The following is a 15,441-nucleotide window of genomic DNA, read 5'->3' as shown; positions in this document are numbered from 1 at the left end:
AAACTGAAACAATTAGAGGCACAAGGGCTTTCAAACTCTCTTTTATTTGCGCATGAAAACTTGGGTATTGGCATCAGATCTCAGTCTTGGCAAATACCCAGGAATCAGCGCCGCCTCAGAAAGGTCTTGATTCCCATCAAGCCATTTGAACCCTATTTGGCCATTGATGTTTCAGTTTTACAAATAGAAAACAATTGAATATAAACACCTTCTCAAGGGGAAGATCACCCGGGGGGGGGTGGGAGAAAGCGGCGCAGATGCTGCTGTACCTGCTGCGAGTCTCCCTCGGTGTAGGGCAGCTTGGTGGACACGTGGAACATGATCTCCTTGTTGTGGAAGTTGGTGTAGACCGACTCCATCCCCGTCTGCCCGTGGGCCACATCCAGCCCGCCTCGAAAGCTGCAAGGGAGCGGGTTTAAGAGGAGGGAGGAGGACGGAAAGAGAGAGAAGAGAAGGAGGAGAGCCGGGGGCGAGAGGGGCCGCGGCGGCGTCAGAATGGGAACACGCGTCAGCGCCGGGCCAGCTCTCGGCGCAGCCATCCCGGCAGCACCCTCATCCATCACCCGGAGAACGGCAAGGGCACTCCTCCCGCCTCCTCAATCACAATGCCGCCGTGTACGACACATCACGGCGCTCTAAATCACGTGAATCAGAGCAGATCTAAAATACCGAGCTAAAGATACAGTACGACGGCTTGAGGGACTCGTTTTTTTTTTTTAAGTCAGCCCGGGCAATTCGGCGACTGAATGATGACCCGCCCGACGCACTTGAGGAATGAATGGTGTTTAATAGTATTACTGGGAGAAATGGAGTGAGCGATTAACTGTGGATCCGAGAGAGAATTAATGTATAAGCAAAAAAAACAAAAACAATGAAATAAAAAAATAAACATTTCATAGCTTACTCACCCTCTGAAGTCGTGCAGCTCAATCTTCTGGCCCAGAAATTCCAAGAACTCTACAAAGGCAGGACTTTCCTCCATGTTCCCAAACAGCTCCTCCTCCGTCGTCTGGCGGAGACAAACCAAAGGATATTTCCCTCCAGACAGAGTGACACTGTCACTGTGAGGGAGCTGTTTGAGGCTCCGCGGTGCCACTCACCTGGCCAAACTTTTGATAAATAACTCCAAATTTGAAGTTGTTGCTGATCACGTGCTCGTCAAAGGTGACAATGAGCCTCGACGCCTGAGGACACAAGGGGTAAATTATTAACCGGGGTGGTTGAGAGAAGAGGGACGGGTGATGCATGGGACCTACTTTAACTGCGACTTTCATGCCGTCAAAACGTCGAGAGTGAGGAGCAGTAGATGCTTACCTTTGGGTACAGAACGGGGTAAAATCTGTCCACGTTGACTTCTTCACAGACAAGCTGAAATATAGGGAAGACATGACGCTTGATGAAAAATCAAAAAGGCATTGGAAGGAGAACCTTCCCAGGGCTGACGGCGCGTCATGATACCGTACCTTGGTCATCTGAACTACGTTGGGGAACTCGGTGAGGCAGGAGATGGGAATCACGTCGTGGTAAGTTTTCATCCTCGTCCTGGAGGGGCCAAAAGAGGATGCGAGCCAAAGATTTTAAAGCAAGGTCATGTTCTATTTTGGCTGCAAGTACAACACAACCCCCTCAACCGCCCACCCAGCCACCCACACACACCCACCCACACACACACACACACACACACACACACACACACACACACACACACACACACACACACACACACACACACACACACACACACACACACACACACACACACACACACACTTGTAAGCGTTCATATTAGAAAACAACAGGTTTTTTTCCGAAAGCCTGGTCAGCGGTGCCGTCTGAACGGTCCCCGTAGGGCTGGAAAGGAAGGGAAATCTGTCAGTCTGCCACTCTGAGTTCCTTTCCGAAGAAACCAATACAAGAAACAAGCCAGTCCCAGATGGGGTCCCAGGTGTGACATCGATTCTGGATTGCAGCCCGTCATAGTTTGCTCCTGATTTGCATTCACTGGCCCCTGGACACCACATGCAGTACTGTAGTAGGCTCTCCTGTCACTCTCAGCCAGACAGCCAATCAGTGCTACTTAGTTAAAGGTGAACTCTGTTAATTTTTTCGAAACCGAAACCTTATTTTTTCGATCGTTGGGTTATTAGTTCATCTCTCAATACTCTATCAATATAAATGATGATTAAGCAGTGTAAAAAAAGCAAAAGCCAAGAAAAAAGGCCTGTTTGACAAGAAGGGTGATTAAGTCTCTGCATAACAACTGAAAATAATTAATGATAGAGATTTTTTTTTCCTTTTTGAAAAATAAGGTATTAGTGGACTTTGTGGAATGAGAACATATAAGTAATATGGGACCTTTAATTGCAACTTGGCCTCACCTTTCGACAACTCTGACAATTAAATAGAAATCCAAATGCAGATAAGACCCCGATGAATACCACCTCGAGCTGGAAACATGATTCAAATTCCACTGCTCATTTACAGCCAAAGCTGACTTTGGTAATGCTTCGATCCACAATCCCTAAGAACTCAACTCACCTCAACTTTATTTATATAGCACCCTTCATACAAAAAAATGCAGCCCAAAGTGCTTCACATAGCAAAATTAAAACAACACAGACAAATTACAACAATGAAACAGTAACATTTAAAAAAATGAATAAATAAAACTCAATGGAATAAAATAAAATAAAATTGAATTAACACCAGGGACTAAAATAATGTAAAAAACAATGATTTGAACTTAAAAATAACATTACTCCAAGTTAAAAGCCAGATCTAAAAGATAGTTATTTAATTTGCTTTTAAATATATAGAGAGAATGTGCCATTCTAATATCCAAAGGCAGTGGGTTCCATAGTTCAGGGGCATAAAAACAGAAGGCACTCACACCAGTTGAATGTGGGAAACATAAGGAACATTTGAAAGAAAAGCAGCCGAGGACCTTCGTGATCTGGAACATAAAATGAAAGAAAATGTCGGGAGGAGCAAGGTCATTGAAATCTTCATAAGCAAGTAAAAGAACTTCAAAATCAATTCTAAAAGATACAGGCAGCTGCAGTGCAGTGTCTTAAGCAGTGGGCTAATATGATCCATTTTCTTTAAAAAGGGGGAAAAGGGAATTACAATAGTCTAAACGACAAGAAATAAAAGCGTGAGGGAGTATTTCAGCACCTTTCAGAGTTAAAAAGTCTGACTTTGGCGATATTCATAAGATGAAAAAAAGGATATTTTAATGACCTTGTGAAAATGAGAATTTAAATTTTAATTAGAATCCAAAATCACTCCTAAGTTTGTGATGTTCGTTTTAATGTGTTTGCTGAGACCAACAAGCACTGAGTGCAGTTTTTCTCTTGCTGCTTGGGGTCCTCTTAAAAGAATCTCAAAGTTTTTTCCTCATTTAGCATGAAAAAAAAAAAAATATAATTCCCCCATCCATACATTAATGTCAGTGAGACAGGCAATGAGAGCATACACTGCATTGGGGTCATTTGCATATTATCAAATGGTAATTGAGATGGTGATGGTTAATAATATTTCCAAGTGGGAGCATATATAATGAAAAAAAAACTGGGCCGAGAATGCTCCCTTGAGGAATACCATATTCAATAGCACGAGTCTCTTGACACAAGCTGTCCGTCAGTTAAATACGACTGAAACCAAGCTAATCCACGGTCACACAGACCCACCCATGTCTCAAGTCTGTACATTAAGATATCGTGGTCGATCGTATCGAACGCTGCAATGAGGTCCGAGAGAAAAAGGACACTGACGTTGTTGGCATTCACAATAATCCTCAGGTCGTTTTCAACCGCTGTGGTTTGCCCGATAACCAGATAAGAGCTGTGAGTAGAGCTCTGAGTAATCTAGAATAGATTTCTTGAGGAGAGGTTTTACCATTGAAGTCTTGAAAGCTGTGGGGAAGATGCCTCAATTTAGAGAGGAGTTTATTATACTTGTTACTTGGGAGAGGCTTTGGGAGCCACATTTAAACAGCTCGGTTGGGATGGGGTCTCGAACACATGTAGAAGACTTCAGCATGATAATTATTTCACTGATGGCATCTTCTGACATCATATCAAAGGATGACATCAGAGATGGAGGCCCCTGGGCAGGGATATCCCAGTGAGTTTGGCGGTCTGCGTTTACAGTGCCGGCTCTAAGAGAAACAATTTGTTCTTTCAAAAAATGAGGCAAATTCTTTGGATTTAAAAAATTGATGCGTTCAGAGGCGATGGATTTAGAAGAATGTCAGTTGTGGGGGAACAAAGCACATTGGGATTATTTTGGTTATCTGAGATAATCTTTGAGAAATGGGCTTGTCTTTCTTTCCTGACTGCATTATCGTACAGTATAACTTCATCTTCAAAATTGAAAATGTCTTTTCCTCCATCGTGACTCAGCTTTTTGACAATTTCTTTTCAGATGACAAACTGCAGCAGTTTGCTGCGGGGACTTGCGGATTGATTGCCTTTGTTTTGGCTTGTGCAGGAGCAACTGATTCTCGTGGGAATCTCAATTTATCATCAAAGTCGTCAACAAGGTCATCGACTAAGCCAGTGGCGGATGGAGGAAAGGTATCTATCAGATTTGAGAATCTGTCAATAACTTTGTTAATGTTACGCTTCACGACAGCCTCTGGACAGCCATTTGACGGAGAAAGAGTGGTGTTTAAAAAAAAAGACACAAAATGTTTAGGCAATAGATGAAATGTCAACATCAGTACCCTTCGTAATAACTAAATTCAGTGTGTTTCCATCAATGTGGGTGGCACTCTGCACATGCTGAACAAGATTTCAACAAGCAACAAGATCCAAGCAATCCAAAGCCCTCGAATCAGTGTAGTCACTGACATGAACATTCAGATTTACCAAGCAAAATGATTTTATTATGACTAATGGACACTAAATCAAAAAAAATCAGATAAGAAGTTGCTATCATGTAGGGGAAAGGGGGTGATAGAGTAAAGGCTGTTGCTTGTATATACTGTACGTCTGTTGTGCTTTGATAACCTTTGCAAAAAGTATTAAAATGTTTAGTAATTGCCAAAAGGTGCAGGTAAAACTAGAGAAAATAGTCCAATCCCACCCCCTCTTTTATTTTACTTTGTCTACTGGAGTATAAAAACGGTGAAATTAAGAGAAGACTCGAAAAGTAGCCCTGGGGGTTTGGGGTCCAGCGGGAGGACGGTCCCAGTCGCGCCGAAGTGTCCCGCGGGAGAGCGTGGGAAAAAGCCGAGCTCAGCGCCGCCGTCTTTCCCGCCCAAACAGGGGCAGCGTCAGTGAAACTGGACAAGAGAATATCCTTCTGTTTTGGTTGATCTGATAGTCTGCGGACGTCTTCCTTGAGGCGAGTGATATTCCTGTTTGGTTTCTGGAGGAGGCGGCAGTCAATGCACCGCATCCGTTCCACATCAGTGGCAGCCATCTTGTCAGTCTCTAAATTAAAAAATGAAACAAACAAAAAACAAAGCCCACTTCTTGCTGCTGTAAGCAAACCTCGGAGGTGATTTACGAGGCGGTGAGACGTGTTCAGCACTGCAATACAGAAGGAAAGAACAGAAATACAGAAAAACAAATAGCACTTCCATGAAGCAACGCGCTCTCACCCAAAATGGGCTTTTTTCCAGTTGTGGCCCCCGGTGCCCCCCTGTATCCTTTCCGATACAGAAAATGAAAGACTCTTTTCACCACACCACATGACATCCTGAAATCAGGCTTCGCGGTACACACATAGTTGAACAATCTGCAAAGTCACTGCACATTAGGGCTGCAGGAACAAAATTTAAATTTCTCATACAATTCATATATGAAAGAGATAACACTATTCGAATGCTGAAATTGCCATTCGATTGTGTATTTTTTTTTTTTTTACAAATAAATAATTGGTTATAAATGTTTATAATTATGTTACTGCTGTATCCTAAGGCGATAGGGAAATGACTACAGCATATATATTTTATTTAAAGCGTTTCTATCGCTATGATGCAAACCAACTGCTTTATGGCAGAATTTTATGAAACGGTGCTTTACGGTATCTGCAGATGAGAGCGAGTGTAAACAAACATGGAAAGGACGTGGCACTTCGGGCAATGACTCATTGGATGGATCATGGATTACAACATTTGCCCGTCTGCTACCGCGCCGCCACAACATCCTGTGAGGATGACGACCAGGCCGAACCCAAGCAACCTTTCGTTTTGCCCATCGCGTTTTAGTTCAAGCTTTCAGTGAATTCAATTTTATCTTAAATTTTGCAAATAAGTCGGAATTTGATATACAGTATATGTCCTTATTTTGCCTCTCCTGGAAATTTGAGAGCCCCGACAAGAGGCTTTACCATGTGTTTTTCTTTTTTAATACAAACTATTTATTAATTGAATATACAGAAAACGTACTATATCGCCATATATATATATTGTTATCAAGATATGAAATGACCTACATCAGGATGGAAGATTTTGGCATAGCAACCCATAGCAACCATCAAACTTCCCGAGCCCGATAGTACCCACCAGTTGAGGACCATTATTTAGATGACAGCGATTCCATCCTCTCCGTTTCTTTGTGTCGTACAAGTCATTATGGGGCAATAAACGTCCCACTGCACATGGCTGCAACAATTGAAGTGGCTGACTGACTGACTGGCCATGTGAAGAACACACACTATGGAAAAAAAGTCTCACTGAGCCACGGACCTAAAAACTGTATTGCTCTATCAACAAAGAGGCAAAACAGCTTTTAAACTGTGGAGTGCACTCACTCCGGTACTAAAATTAATTCACAGGTTGTGTGAAGCAGTGAGTTTTGCCTCCCTCCCCCGACTCCTCCTCTGTCATTAATGGTTAAGTTAAGTATTTCATTCTGTGAGAGTGTGAAGTGAGGTGAAGGCAGGTGGGCGAGAGTATGGTTAAACATAGTTCATAGCTGCTCAACCGAATACATATATGACGTAAGAGTCATATATTGTGCTTTTGACAATAAAGAACTTGAACTGAATCTATATGTACAGTACTGTGCAAATGTTTTCGACACTTTAGATGTTTCACAACAACATTTGTCTGAGAGGGTTATTTTATATCTTCTGCGTTAGTGTCTCAATACGTCTGTAGCATGACAGCGACCCCAAACATACAGCCAGAGAACTATCTTCAGCGGGCCCCACAGAGCCCTGATGTCAACATCATCCAGTCAGTCTGGGGCCCCCACAGAGCCCTGATCTCCACATCATCCAGTCAGTCCGGGGCCCTGAAAGAGCCCTGATCCCAACAACGTCCAATCAGTCTGGGATCACATGAAGAGACAGAAGCAATAGAGACCTGAGCCTCAGAAAAGCTGTGGCAACTTCTCCAAGATACTTGGAACAAGCTACCTGCAGAGTTCCTCCAAAAACTGTGTCAAGGAGAATTGGTGCTGTTTTAAAGGCAAAGGGTGGTCACACCAAATATTGATTTGTTTAAGGTTTTTTTCTGTTTAACGCACATTGTACATCAATTATTGGCTTTTTTTTTTTAAAGCATCCTCACTTTACAGCATTTTTTCCCACTAGTGCCTTAAACGTTGCACAGTGCTGCAAGTATATAATTTTTTTTCTTTTCTTTTCCGTTTACACAACAAATTTGCTGAATGCAACCACAATGCACTTAATGAGCCAGAAATTGCTGCTGTTTTGAGCTTTGCACATGGTAGTGGAATGATTAACAACACCATTAAGGGACTGGGGCCACAGCAGCAGATGTCCATTAGGTCAGGTACTGTCCAGCACTTCATGCTGGTTCTGCCCTAGCTGGCCACTAATGGCTATACACCACTACGGCAGCGTTTGAGCACACTCGAGCTAATTCAAAGGGTGCAGAGTGGCTAAGCCTGGGGGGCAGAGAGATTAAAAAAAATAAAAAATTGAGAAACAGAAGATAGAGGAAAAAAAGCGGAACCATGACTTGTAAGAGAATGAGACATTGAATTAAAAATGAGACAGGGAGCCAGAGTAGGTGGGAGATAAAGGAAATAGTATGTTGTACCTGAGCATCAAGCGCAGATGCTCTTGATCACCAATGACATCATACTTCAGGGAGAAGACCAAGTGGCCGAGCGCCGCATCCATGGTGTAATAATTAAAATGTTCCTGGGAGAGATACACAGTAGTTCAGGTAAGGACAGTCGGTGCTCCAGACACCCCCCCGTAAGGCAGTCGAGAACATCCAACCGCAGTAAGAAAACTACACACAAACCCACGCTCATTGTTACCTATTAATACAAAAAACTTTACGTTGGTTGCCTTGTTAGATTTTGCTACTTTCATTGATAAATTGTTCCAATTTGTGGTCCCAAAACTCAGAGTTGAGAATTTTATAAGCGATGGGTTCCCTCGGCAAAACTCCACCATATTTTTTCTGATTAGGTTTTGGTTGAATGAACAAATCATCAACAAAGTCTGTGGCAAACAAGGGCAAATTAAATGTGGTATGTGCCACTCTATGTTAAAGATATCATTGAAAAATATGACTTGCGAAATAAGAAACTTTTATAAGCTTTGAAACATCAAGTACTAGCTGAAATGATGGTAGAACCAGTGGTACTTAGCTTGATAAAAGTGATTTGGTGAGCGTTCACAGGGTAATTTGATGCTGGTCAGTGTTGTTTATTTCAGTAGAAACACTTGAGAAGTGTGGCAGAGGAGTGTGTGTTTCATGTTCCTTCCGTGCCTTTTCTGGGTTTTATCACCCACACATTGCATCCCCACTCTTGGCCCTCACCTCTACCACCACGCCCCTCAAGTAGACATCAGCCTGACATCACCCTCCAGTTTGTGGTTGAGGTCTGACGCATCAGACACAGGAGCGGTGCTGTCCCAGCGCTCCCTGTCAGATGGTATGCTGTGCTTTCCTGTCCCGTAGGCTCCCTCTCCTGGAAAGGAATTGCGAGGTTGGCAATCGGGAGCTCCTGGCGGTGAAACTGGTGCTGGAGGAATGGAGGCATTGGCTGGAGGAGGTGAACCAGCCATTTGTGGTCTGGACGGACCACAAGAACCTGGCTTACATTTAGTCTGCAAAGTGGCTTAACTCCCATCAGGCCAGGTGTGCTCTGTTTTTGGTCGCTTCAATTTCTCCCTGTCCTATCGTCCAGGCTCCCGGAATACCAAGGCTGACGCCCTGACCCTATCCTGCCACCCACCGGCTTTGTCGCCACCCTGACGTGGGAGGTCGAGTCTCTGGTGACCCGAGCCCAGGAACATCAGCCCGACCCAGGTACCGGACCTCCAAACCGTCTGTTTGTCACAGATTCTGCGCGTGTCCAGGTGCTCCAGTGGGCCCACTTATCCCGCCTCACCTGCCACCCTGAGCTCGTCGAACGTCGGCCTTTATCTCACAATGCTTCTGGTGGCCTACCCTAGTCCTTGACACGCGGACCTTCGTCACAGCCTACTCCACCTGCGCCCGGAGCAAGACTTCCACCCGATCCCACTACGGCCTCCCTCGTCCACTACCCATCCTTGGTCGTCCGTAGTCCAACATCGCCCTGGACTTTGTCACCGGTCTCCCACCATCCAGTGGCAACACAACTGTCCTCACCGTGGTAGACCGGTTCTCAAAGGTCGCCCACTTCAACCCCCAGCCCAAGCTGATGTTGGCGATCGAGACCGGTGACCTTCTGATGGCCCAGGTGTCCGCCTCCACGGTATCCCCGCAGATGTCGTCTCGGACAGGGGCTGCAGTTTATCTCCCAGGTTTATCTTCCAGGGCCTTTCGCTCTGCCCTGGCAGCCAAGGACAGTCTTTCCTCCAGTTTCCAGACCAATGGCCAAACGGAGTGGGCTAATCAGGAGATGGAGGCCATACTCCGCAGCGTCACGGCCGCTTACCCCTCCTCCTCTTGCGGCCAACTCCGTGGAGCAGCCAACTCCGTGGAGTGACCAACTCCCATGGGTTGAGTACACCCATAACACCCTAATCAACACGTGTACTGGTCTGTCCCATTTCCTCTGCTCCCTAGGAAATCAACCCCCTCTGTTCCCATCCCAGGAAACAGAGATCTGTGTTCCCTCTGTCCAGGCCCACATCCTCCGCTGCCAACGCACCTGGATTAAGGCCTGCTTTGCTCGCTCCAGGCGTGAACCCAGTCCCAGCAGCAAGCCAATCATTGCCGGACCCCGGAGACCACGTATGCCCCCGGCCAAAAGGTTTGGCTCCTGGCTAGGGATCTGCCCCTCACGGTGGAGTCCCGCAAGTTCGCCCCTCAGTATGTTGGCCCCTTCAGTATGTTGGCCCCTTTGTTGTCGAGTCTATCGTCAACCCTTGTGATGTTGGTTTTCCTCTCCGCCCCTCCCTTTGTGTCCGCCCTACCTTTCATGTTTCCCAAACCAAACCAGTGGCCTCCAGCCCCCTTTCCCCCCCTGGCCTGGCCCCTCCGCACCCCGCACCATAGAGGAACACCCTGCCTTCATGATCCGGCGCCTGTTGGATGTGCGTCGCCGTGGGTGGGGTTTGCAGTATCTCGTCGACTGGGAGGGGTATGGTCCGGAGGAACGGTCCTGTGTTCCTTGTAGGCATATTCTGGATGTCTCCCTCATCAGGGACTTCAACAGAGCTCATGCTCCTGGCTCCAGGCGTCCGCCAGATGGCGTCCGTAGGGGGTGGGTACTGTGGGTACGGCGCCCAACTAGGGGCTGTTTGTCTCTTTTATCATGGACAGGTCACCCGGCGCTAACCACTTCCTGGTCCCCTCTTCCACTCCATTCTCCTGCACTGTCCCACACAACTGAAGTCCATCACTCATAAAGGTCTGCGGTATTTATTCCCCGGCCTTCCATCTGCTCATTTCCCGATTATCAGCTAATACAACTCAGTTAGTACCTCTCATTACTCCTTCTACCCGTCCACTTGATCCAGCCCGACCGGGTATCACCCCCCCGTCACGCCAGTGCCTCTCAATAAAACTCCATTGTTAAACCCCATCTGACAGCAGTCTCAGTGTCGTGCGTTTGAGTCCTTCCTAGCCCTTGTTGTAACAACACTAGAATTTCCCTTAAAAAGTTGCATTAATGTTTTAATAAACACAGAGGCGGTGTCACCTTTGGAACTATATATTAGGCGCTTGTTATCAACAGAGCTTGTTTGATTTTGCATTAATCCAAAGCTAAATTGGGAAAAAATACTCAGGTTTTCTTCTCAGGACTGAGATGGAAACCTGAGTTCTCGTGCCTCTGATTCTCACCTTGCCCATGAACTGTTTCCTGTAGATCTTGGCGGTGCTGTTGGTCTCCAGCTTGATGTAAGACGCGGCACCGGGCGGCTGCTCGGCTTCTGGGATGCCTTTAGGCTCGTGATTAGTCCCCTCGATCCAGTAGCCTCCAAACTGGGGCAGCAGAATGAGGGGGAACGGGCTGCACCGACCCAGAACCTGACACCAGGACATTCCGTAGAGGTTTAGGTTTGTTTTGGACGTTTTTCATGCTGTGACAAACCTACAAGGTACATGAAGGACAAGAAAAGCCAAGCCAAGTTCATGAACTGAATTTCTGTACCTCATGGACGCTGGGGTAAGGGATGTAATCCTCCTCTGTCTGGAGAGAAAGGAAGGCAGAGTAAATAATTGACTTTCACTACATAGCATACATTTCAGGCCCGAATCTGCAGGAGAATGCATGCAGTGCCCTTAGACGACGAGCACAGCGCGCCCTCATTTTAGTTAACGCTGGTATCCAATAGACGTCATTTTATCTAGTGACACTTAACAGATGCTTGTTGAAAACGCTGGTCACGGTGCAGTTGCTATTTGACCACTTTGGAAGAGCGGCAGTCACTTTGGTGTCGTAGTATTTCTACACCGTGACAGATATGTTGAGCTTACAATCACTGTCCCAGTCGTGTGATCCCTTCATTATAACCTTACAACTATCAAAGATTGGTGGAAGACTTAAAAGTATGGGTCACAACCCACAGGTGGGTTTCAGTGTCGGACCATGTAGGAAAGTGGAACAGCTGCATTGATGCAATTGGAGAATTCATTGAGAATGAAGTGTGAAAACAGAGTCCTAGAGTTTGCAAGTTCTTTCCATAGATTACATCAGGCCTGGGAAAGTAGATAAAAACAACAATATAATGCTGAATATTAATAGGAAGCAAGCTAAATTACTGATGCATAATGCATAGTTACCCCCCATAACTTAAGTCTTTAACCCGATTCATTATAAATTGAAGTTGGACACTGAACACCAAATCGTTTCACATCCTTCCCCATTGAGATTCTCTACCCATTGTGTGCCGCTTGGGAGCAAAAAAAGTAACCTCAAGCCTCCCATTGAGAATGTGTTACGGAGTCTCCCCTCCCGACCCCATTAGCCTAGTGATAGGACGCGAGAGGATTTCACGGCTCAGGTCATGTCGAGTTCCCAACTCTGGCTGCTCGCAGCCCAAAGCCTGCTTGACAGCTGATAAGGAGAGGTTTAGGGCTCTGCCATCACGTCCTTCTTTGCCAGCCCACAGTCTAGGGGGAGGAGGGAGGGGAGGGTATTCAGGACTCACTTTGAGGGGCGGTGGGAGGGGGCACCTTTGCTCATCCATTCTGCTGGCCTGTGGGGAGGAGAGAGAGAGAGGGAGGGATTGAGGGAGAGACAGCAAAAGTGGCATATTGAGAGATGGCTCATATCTGCAAAACATAAAATGACCAGAATAATGTTTGGACACATGTACCAAATTTAGGAACTGCACATATTCCTCTTCTGCATTGTGACAGTGGGAGGAAAACAACAATAACCATATCGGTTATGTAACACTCAACAGCAATGATACGATGGAGCGTACGAGAAAGAGGAAGTAGGAGCGCAGGAGGTATCGGAGAGATAAAGTTGTTAAGAATATTGTGGTGAAGATGCGGCAAGGCCACGTGGAAGGTGTCAGTGGCGAAGGTCAAACTGAGGCAAAGCAGGGCGTCCTGATTATTGTAAATGATCATGATGTGAGCGATAGAAACTAAACACAACTGCTTCAAAACTCAGGATGTGGACACTCAGTGGTCTAGGGGAAACGAGAAAAAAGGATGAGTTATAGTTGCTGTTTCAAGTGGATTCTTTGGTGTGTGTGTGTGTGTATGTGTGCGCGCGCGTGTGTGTGTATGTATGTGTGTGTGTGTGTGTGTGTGTGTGTGTGTGTGTGTGTGTGTGTGTGTGTGTGTGCGTGCGTGCGTGCGTGCACGGGCTTGTCTGTACTTCTTAGTGTGCATCGTGTGTGTAAAATTGATGCTATCCTTTTGTCCTCTAACGATCAGGCTTTGCAAAGCAATTACTCCTCCCGCATCAGTCCTTCGTCCCAGTCCTGGAAGACATTGTGCGTCACTCTTGTCATTCAATGCAACCTTGATTGCCTTTGCAATCAACCACCATTATGGATGATATATAACTTTGAGGGTTTAACTTGGAGATTATAAATGAGTAAATCATGCTGGTTTTTTTTTTCTTCACATTCCATTATGATCCTATGCTGCCTCTGACCTGCTCGAAGTGCATTTTAAAAGCATCATATTTTTCTTCCTCTATAATCTCATCAGCGGGTCTGAGTATTCATTTGTAAAAAAAAAACCAAAAAAAAAAACAACTTAATGTCGTAGATCAAAGGCATTCAGCTATTTGAATACATTTGGAGACTGTTTAAGAAGCCAATAATCCCCTCGCTCCAGGCGCATGTGCCTGTGATGTTGTGTGAATTGATGCGGTACATACAAAAAGCCAAAGGATTGCAGCATTTTAGCATACTGACAATATCATAGAACCGCCCCCTTCCCACCACCCCGCTTCTGATGACTCAGAGAAAACTACCCAGCTGTGGCAGCAGAGAAAGCCTGGCTCTGATCGGCTCATTCGGAATCGTCAATTCGTTGCTGTTACCGATCGTAATTCACGATCGGTAACAGCAATCGCGATACACAGCGGGGCGAAAGCAAACGCGCCGGAGGTTCGGCAAAAGGGAACGGCGATTGCGGAAGCAGCAGGGGAAATAGTGGAGACACAGAGCACATCGGATTCAAAACACAGGGAGTGTTTGGCGGAGGACGTGAAAGGAACGGAACTGAGATGTGGAAGAGCCGACGTCCCAGATCTATTTGCTGGAGGGGGAAAGCTGCGAGTAGCCGGAGCAGTTAGCCAAAGCTACAAAATGAGAGGGAAGTATTCAATGCGGAGCCAGGAGACCGCTGACAGTACCTGAATCCTCTCGATCATGGCAAACAGGTCCGTGGTCTGGGAGAGAGAGAGAGAGAGAGAGAGCGAGAGAGAGAGAGAAAGAGAGAGACGAGACAGATCCAAAAAGGAGAGCGGTTTGGTGCTTTGTTTTGCAGGCTATAAAGTCTCCAGACGCTGGAGGTACCGCTGGAGTCTCTGACACACCCAAACTCCCTGTTCCACCCTGGTGAGATGCTGCTTCGCCACCCACACAGATGCACCGTTGCCCCATGACGCCGTCACAGCGTCAGCCTCACGAAGGCTCCGTTCGGCGCCCGGGAAGAGTCCTTCCTCCAGGCTTAGAGGAAAAATCGCCCCGGTAACGGCCAACTCTACCTCTAGGAATGAGCCACACAACTTCATGGCTGCCGATGCCAAATGCACACCATGAGTGGCTCCGTGGGCCAAATTAGCGTAACGGCTATGCAAATGCACAAATGAGACACCTATTGACTAATGGGTTGGTGTCTGGCAAATACACTGTATGCAAATCAAGAAATGGAAAAACCCAATAGAAACGGCGTTTCACAGCAGGATTTCACATCTTTGGGAAATGCCCGGTTGCCCTGGCAACCAGATTTGGGCCATTGCCAACCATGTCTGGGGTCAAATCTGGTAGCCCTGTTGTCAGGCCGGGCCCCTGAAAAGGTCCAGTGAATGGGCCGGGCCTGGTTCCAGACTGGTTTAATCGCGGAGCGGAGATCGCTCTATCCGCGCGACGGAGCGGACATCGAATGGGCCCGCCCCAAATCTGCTTTTAAATCTTGCTTTGATCTGAACATGATTATTGCTGGCCTCCATGGGCCCCAGAAAGCTTTTCCTTATGCGCGACCACTTTTCACATGTTGAAAAAAATAATAAAAACAAGTATGGCATGAGGCATCAGAGCAAATCTTTCCAACACAGTTTAACATAGTTCAATCTGAACAAATAACAAGTTACACTTATCTTGTCATCTTTTCAAGATATTGATGATTGCAGTATTTACCTTAAAAAAAAATTTCATCTCCATTAAATAATGTTTCTTCCCCTTTTTTGATATCATTCTCTTAATATTGAAATATGAGTTATAAGTATTAACTATATTGGATCATTATCACTTTATTATAAAATGATGACAACCAAAAGCTGATGCCAGGTTGCCAACTCGGCAACCACGTCTAAATGCTAGTGTCGGGCCCTCATAGGGTCTTTGGGCATTTTGTGATCAAGAGGGTCCGGTGTTCTG

The 15,441-nt window shown here is 46.0% G+C and overlaps 1 protein-coding gene across 1 annotated transcript in view; it reads right to left on the bottom strand.

Moving 5' to 3' along the window:
* The window catches only part of rap1gapb (RAP1 GTPase activating protein b), a gene marked incomplete at both ends in the record, with an annotated part of 32,554 nt that extends 19,993 nt beyond the window's left edge, over positions 1 to 12,561 (bottom strand). Inside the window, 9 exons of the mRNA XM_080001046.1 lie at positions 270 to 399; positions 909 to 1,009; positions 1,101 to 1,184; positions 1,315 to 1,368; positions 1,464 to 1,542; positions 8,021 to 8,124; positions 11,213 to 11,398; positions 11,523 to 11,561; positions 12,523 to 12,561. Coding sequence (XP_079857172.1) covers positions 270 to 399; positions 909 to 1,009; positions 1,101 to 1,184; positions 1,315 to 1,368; positions 1,464 to 1,542; positions 8,021 to 8,124; positions 11,213 to 11,398; positions 11,523 to 11,561; positions 12,523 to 12,561 — 816 coding nt within the window. The remainder of the gene's footprint in view (positions 1 to 269; positions 400 to 908; positions 1,010 to 1,100; positions 1,185 to 1,314; positions 1,369 to 1,463; positions 1,543 to 8,020; positions 8,125 to 11,212; positions 11,399 to 11,522; positions 11,562 to 12,522) is intronic.
* Between the last annotated feature and the right edge of the window lie 2,880 nt (positions 12,562 to 15,441).

Source organism: Zeus faber, assembly GCF_960531495.2.
Source record: "Zeus faber genome assembly, chromosome: 5".
In the NCBI taxonomy this organism is placed as follows: domain Eukaryota; kingdom Metazoa; phylum Chordata; class Actinopteri; order Zeiformes; family Zeidae; genus Zeus; species Zeus faber.
The sequence above is the reverse complement of the archived record's forward strand: the minus strand, read 5'-3'. Positions and strand labels throughout refer to the sequence as shown.